General features: G+C 40.3%; 1 protein-coding gene across 1 annotated transcript; it reads left to right on the top strand.

The window, feature by feature from the left end:
* The first annotated feature begins 2,997 nt into the window (after window positions 1–2,997).
* Window positions 2,998–6,495, top strand: LOC149150350 (uncharacterized). The gene has a single exon (XM_089442770.1). It carries the CDS (start codon window positions 2,998–3,000, stop codon window positions 6,493–6,495), a length of 3,498 nt encoding a protein of 1,165 aa, XP_089298896.1.
* Window positions 6,496–7,392: the final 897 nt, after the last annotated feature.

The following is a 7,392-nucleotide window of genomic DNA, read 5'->3' on the forward strand; positions in this document are numbered from 1 at the left end:
AAATTAGAAATTAAATGTCATATGAATGCCATAAAAGTATGTGCTTATCAAACATCAATTTTTGAATAGTTAAATCAAATTAAATAGAGAGTGTTATGTGTATCACCTTATATACACAAACACAACAACAACAACCTAACATTTGACATTGACACTAAAAGGATACAACACATCACAACACAAATATATAGACTTGAGCTTCTGTTTATAATGTTCTAGTTTATTAAATATATCATATTTTAACAAGAGGTTGTATAAAGTTCACATATATAATGTTATGAATGTATGTCATTGGAGTATGTAAATGTGTGTACAAGCATCAAATTTCAAGTAGTGAAATTGAAAATTAAATAGTACAAGTGTCCAAGTTATCAAACATTGAATTTTTTAAATGTGATTTTCATAAATGTGGTTGGCATGTAAAAATGTGCTTGTATATATTTTAGAACTTTGAAAATTAGTTTCTATTAAAAATGCAAAATTTTAAATGTAATTTTACAATTCTTATTATTTAAATGCATCTCCAGAGCTTACTAAGATTTAAATTTTGAGATGGGAAATTTCCAGAAGCCCTACACATCCAAGTTTTAAAATGAAAAAAATTAAATTTCGAAAAGTGAGCTTCAAAATTAAATATATCAAAGAGTGCAGTAATATCTTGTTAGCAATTTTATTTTAAAAATATTATGAAAAGAACAATTAATTAAAAAAGTAAGATAATACTATTAATCTTTCAAGTTCAAAATAAATAATTTAAAAAATTGTTATTATAAAATGATGGCATAAATAAATTTAAAATTGGAGTTTTAAAAACCAAAGGCACAGAAAAATAATTCAAAAATTAAAAACTAAACCACAAAGCACAAGAAACACAATAAAAGCAGACACTCCTCCATGGTAGCTTTGGTCATGGCTATCTATGAAGGTTGGGAGAAGGGGCAAGCCCCTCTCAAAAAACAAAATGTTTTATTATATACCTATTATATAGTTTTACATCAACAATAATATAATGGTATTAACCAATTACACATCATCTACTTGCTACTCCTGTATGATTTGGACCTTCCATCAACCTCCCCTTCTCAATGTACCTTTTCTGACACAATACCTTGCTCTTGTAAAGAACATTTTCCATATATGTGTTTCATATCACAATAGAATTAAATATTTAGTAGCAAGCATTAATAAAAACAATAACAATTGCTTAAATATTCTTTCAAATCTAACTGTTATCCTATTGATCTATATCATGAATTGAATTACATTCTTGTGCACAACTTCCTTCTTACCTTCCTACTACCCAAAAAGATGTTACTCTTTTGTTAAACCATATTCCATCTCTGCTCTCCTCCCCATTCCATCTGTTTCATATCTTAAGAAGGTTAACTGTTTAATAGCAATTTTACCTCTAGAAAATAAATACAGAATACAATTAAATATTCTTTCAAATCCAATTCAAAATAAATAACCGTGAAACACAATAGAAATTCACCCTTTATAAATTTCCCCACACATTTCACATGAAATCAAAGGTATACATGAGATTATTGAAACCAGTAAAAGTAAAAGCAAGCTAATAGAAAGTCTTAAACAACTGAATATCCTCTCCTTTCTCCCACAATATCAGCAATCTAAAGGTGATCCCCCTAATAATAGGAGGCCTAGTTTCTGGCACACATCTACACCTCATACTTCAAAGTCACAACACAACAAAAATGTTTGTTGCCATATGTTTTGCAATTTTGCAATTGGCATCTACTCTATTACCTTTCCAAAGCATTTTGATCTACTCCCTCTTAGAGAATGTTGTCAATGTTGTTATGGTTTCAATTTAATTCAGTTGGCATGGACATCCTTGATGTCACTGCCATTTCAAGTCTATTGGTTGGGCTGTAATCTCTCAAGCTGAAATAAAAAACACCCTTATATCGGCTACACCTCCACAAAATTGTTCAGAAATAGAAAAACACACTAGTATGGGCTAGAGCCACAGAAATGCTCAGGGTAAACTGATCAAGAGAGAATATAAAAACTCAGTGACACCCCTTCTAATGGATTGATTTCAAACAAGGAGGCAGTAATTTCGCTTAATCCTCGACAAAATAAAAGAACACAAATCACAACACCTATTGCCAAAAGTGCCTACCCTAAACTACTCGTGAGCACAAATCACAACACCTATTGCCGCCGAGAAAGCAAGGGCGTTGCCCCTCTGGCAAAACCGTGAGCAGCACTCGGCAGAGGCAGAGGAGGTTATTGCAGAGCCTATTACCTTACCGGGTGACAGAGACAAGAACAAAACAAAAACAAGAACAGGGCCGCAGCTCAACACGAAGATGTCATGCCAAATTAGGTAACGGCCCTTTTATGTGGATACCCTGTAACGTTTACCACCCACCTCACCTGCATATTTTTTAAGGGCCCCGTGAGGAATGAGTTCCGAAAAGTATAGGTAAGTCTAATTAGGCATATATAATAAATAACAAACGGATGGCGTTTATTACCAGCCGCTGTTATAACAAAACTGACTGATGACTCTTTCGCAGTCACATTCCCTGCAGTAGGCGTCTATACTTAACTACGTGTGTTGGGCGCATTGCCTTGGAGTAACCAAGGGCGCTGACCCTCACGCAAGTATTTGTTTGCATATCTATGCCAACTGGGGCTGTGTGAGACCATATCTTTGAAATAGAAACCTAACAGTGTGCCAGAACGAACGAATCCGGATAAACCCCAATTTTTTAGAAAATTTTTCATTGATTTAACTTCTATCGATTTTTATTATCAGAGCAAATTTTGAACAGGGATGTTTTCATTGAAGCTAAAATTCTCCCTAGCATTGGTTCAGATCACTGGCCCATTCGGTTGGAGGTAGATATTAAGCAGTTCAAAGGGAAAAAACCTTTTCGCTTTGAATCTTTTTGGCTGAGGGATCCACAATTTGTTCAGAAAATGGAAACCTGGTGGAATCAATGCACTAGTCGAGGAAAAGGGAGAATGCATACTGTCCAGTTGAAGCTTAAGGAACTCAAACAGCGAATCAAAGAATGGAATCGGAAAGAATTTGGGAACATCCTGGAGGACAAGCAGAGGTTGGAAGGAGAAATGGAGAATATCCAACAAAAAATAATATTGGAAGGCAGAGATGAAGCCACTAGTAGGGAGGAAGGACGTATAATAAGCCAGTTAGAGGAACGACGCAAACAAGAGGAGATTTTATTGCGACAAAAATCACGGGTCCGGTGGTTAAGGGAAGGTGAACGGAATACAAAATTTTTTCATCAAGCGATGATTCAACATAGGCAGCAGAATAGAATTTTTTCTATCAAGAATGCAGCGGGAGAAAGAGAGGTGGAGCAGGTAGGTATTGAAAAGACTCTAGTGGATTATTTTAGGGGGGTGCTCACAGAAAATCAAAGGGATAGAAGGGAGGCCATCAATAATATCTGCAGAGACATACCAAGGATAGTTACAGAAGACCAAAATAAGGCATTAATGCGGGCAGTCACTATGGAAGAGGTAGAAGAAGTAGTGATGAACATGCCTAAAAATAAGGCTCCGGGACCGGATGGATATACAATTGAATTCTTCCAGGCAAGCTGGCACTTTATAGGAAAAGACATACTGGAAGCGGTGGAGGAATCAAGAATCAGGCAGCAAGTATGGCCAGGTATTAACTCAACTTTTTTCACCTTGATCCCTAAGAGTAAAACATCTGAAGAACCACAGGGTTTCAGACCCATAGCCCTGTGCAATGTAATTTATAAGATTATATCTACAGTGATTGCGAAACGGTTGAAACCTCTCCTACCCAATTTGATTGCGCCTGAGCAGACTGGGTTTGTGGAAGGTAGGCAAATTTTGGATGGTATAGTGGTATCCCAGGAAGTCATACATTCTTTAAAACAGAGGAAGAAGAAAGGGATGCTTATGAAGCTGGATTTATCTAAGGCATATGATCGTTTGAATTGGGATTATCTAAGAGCGGTTATTGAAGCTTTTGGGTTTGAAAATAGGTGGATAGCTTGGATAATTAACCTGGTCTCCACTCCGAACTTCTCAATATTGATTAATGGGATACCTTCAGATACGTTTAATGCCACCAGGGGTATCAGACAGGGGGACCCAATCTCGCCGTTCCTGTTCATTTTGGCTATGGAAGGATTAAGCAGGAAAATTAAGCAGGAGGTCAGGGCACGAAGGATCAAAGGCATTCGATTATGGGGGGAGAATCTAATCATAACACATCAACAGTTTGTTGATGACTTGATGTTGTTTGGTGAAGCGTCGCTTAGAGAGGTAAGGGGCTTCAAACATGTCTTAGAAGGTTTTATGAACGCTTCAGGTATGGCGGTTAATAACGATAAATCTTGTACTTTTATTTTTAACTCACCTGAAGCTGTTAAGGCCCATTTAACTCGTGTGCTAGGCTTTCGACAAGGAGAATTACCCACAAAGTATTTAGGCATTCAGTTAGATATTAATTCAACGCGTATAAAGAATTGGCAAAGTCTAGTTGATAAGATCCAGAAAAGATTACATAGTTGGTCGTTTAGAACGCTGAATTTAGCAAGTCGGGTTGTTCTTTTAAAATCAGTTTTACTATCCATTCCTATATACCCGTTGTCAATTATGGCTGCCCCTAAGGGAGTTTTCTGTAAATTAAGGGAAATCTTGGGTAAATTTCTTTGGGGGGGACCAAAGCAGCAAAGAAAATGGACCTTGGTTGCATGGCAACATGTTATCAGGAGGAAAGAGGAGGGAGGCCTTGGTATTAGGGATTTGGAACTAGTCAATAAGGTTTTAGGGGCGAAGTTATGGTGGCGATGGGTGCAGGGGGGTGTGGATATATGGAAACGAATCTGGAATCAAAAATACAATATGCCACGCTCAGTGGCAGGACGCCTCCGGGTAGCAGAAACTCCAAGAGGGTCACACATCTGGGAACTAGCAAGAAACAACAAAGATTTGGTTCGGGACTTCGCTTTCTGGGAAATCCGTGAAGGCAATTTAGCGAGGTTCTGGACGGATGGATGGCAACAACGGGAGAAGTTGGAGAGAAACCCAATTTTACATGACATTCAAGTAGGAGCGCAACAGGAAGGAATGGAATATGTTAAGGATTATTGGAGACAGGCAGATTTGAATGAAGTGTGGAGAATCTGGAAAAGACCGCATGAATGGGATGAGAGAATAAGTCCGGAGACTCAACTAGTGTATATCAGAGAATTAGATTCGAGGAAAATTAAGATAAGGCCAGGCAGTGATATCCTTAGATGGGGTAAAGCAACGCAAGGTATGTTCACAGTTAAAGAAGCTTATTACTGGTTCACGAAGGAGGACAGAGTGGATGAACCAGTGGATTGGAAAAAGATTTGGGAAGGTAAATGGTGGCCCAAAGTAACAATTTTTGCATGGTTGGTGTGTAGAGGTAGGATCTTGACGTGGGATAATATGCAGAAACGAGGAATGATTGGTCCATCTTGGTGTTATCTGTGTAACAAGGAATTTGAGACCCAGGAACACTTGTTGAATAGATGTCTGTATATTCAGAGTCTGTGGGAAGAACTTCGGGTTCTCTTTGGTCACTTGAATAGGGATCCTGACAGTCTTAGGAGTACCATTTTACAATGGGGAAAGGGGAATTTTCACAGTAAACTTGTTAGGAGAATATGGAGTCTGGCGCTTGGTTTTGTAATTTGGGAGGTGTGGAAAGAACGAAACCGCCGAATTTTTAAAGGTCGAAGCTGTCATGAAGCAAGAATATGGGATGAAGTTTGCCGGTCGATTAAAGAAACGGTCCTATCTGAATCTTGGGGTGAGGAGGATTGGAAACTAAATGTGGAAGAGCAACGAATAATAACCAAATTGAACATAGATTTTACGATGTTGTATCCCAACACTGATAGGCGTAATAGGTATCGTATGCAGAGCCCAAATTATTTTCGCTTCCCAGGAGATAACCAAATTAAATTGTCCTTTGATGGCGCATCAAAGGGCAATCCTGGGGAAGCAGGATGGGGTGGTATTTTCCGAGATAGTAGAGGAGTTTCACGATGGGCATATGCTGAATGGGGCGGGGAAATGTCAAATAATGAGGCGGAGCTCTGGGGGGTCTATCATGGACTTCGAATTGCCGCAAGGAATGGATATCGCAACCTAGATATAGAAGGCGACTCCCAACTTGTGATTGAAATGCTAAGGAAATTACAGGGGGGCAAAACCTGGGACCACGTTGCGAAGAGCTGGAGGACAGCTGCGATCATACAGGATATCGAAGGTCTGATGAGGATGGTAGACTATATTACAATCAATCATGTTTTGCGGCGAGGTAATAGGGCGGCCGATTACTTAGCCAATTGGGCATGTGGGGAATCGAATCGGGTGCTGGATGGTAGTTGGGTTGTTTTACAGGAGGATCCACGGTGGGCTGAGTTGGCAACCATCTTACGGCAAGATAATGATGAGGCGATCGGGCTTGACAGGACTGCTTAGCTGCCTTCCCATAATGATTCGGAGGGGAAAAGACAGGCTCATTTATGAAGACATCGGGGGGATGAAGAACAGAGTTGTCCAAATTCAAATATGGCAGAATGGGTATATGCAGACATGGGAAGAAATGATCATCCCAAGGACGAATGCAGGGCAGGTACTGAGGTGGGAGAGCGGTGGCGTCAGGAGGACAGGGAGCGTATCACATCAGGGTCCAAGACCTGAGACGTGTAATAATGAGCAGGCTTGGAAGATAACTAACACTAACGTGGGAAGGTGGTCGATCGGAGTTATAATGCTGCATGGAAGCGTTCTATTCTTGCATGCCTACAGAAGAAGCAAGATAGTCCTCATTTATGAGTGTAGGCGATCGGTGATAAGGCTCAATTTCAGCCTGTACAACAATCAAGAGCGGGTGGGAGGTTCGGTGCTTTTGTTGGAGCAGAGTCTGGTGGAATTGGGACCGCCTAAGATAAGGATTGCGAAATTGTTGTCTAACAGTGTGGCCGTCAATCCAGCCAGAAGTGAGGGTAGGAGAACGCGTAGTCAGGGGGTAACTATGGAAGAGAAAGGGAAACAGGTGGCTGAGGAAACGTTGCGGTCCATTTACCTGGACATACCTGAAGAGTCGGAAGAGCAAGAAGTAGATATACGAGAGTATTTTGCAGAGGAGACACAGCGGCCGACCTCGGGAGGAAAGGTCGGGAAATGGATGAGGCACTCTGCTCCAGTGGGCGCCAGGGAGGATACGGAGGTTGATTCGGAGGATGATGATGATGAGGAGGATGACGGACGACGAGGTAGAGGTCGGGGTCGACGGGGTCGAGGCAGTGCGCGGGGTAGAGGGAAGTCTGCAGGGTGTGGAGGGAACCGAGCTAACAGAGATATGTATGAGGCAGG

The sequence above is a fragment of the Pinus tabuliformis genome, chromosome 9, assembly GCF_031772625.1.
Source record: "Pinus tabuliformis cultivar Carrire ecotype Pingquan chromosome 9, CPIR1, whole genome shotgun sequence".
Classification (NCBI taxonomy): domain Eukaryota; kingdom Viridiplantae; phylum Streptophyta; class Pinopsida; order Pinales; family Pinaceae; genus Pinus; species Pinus tabuliformis.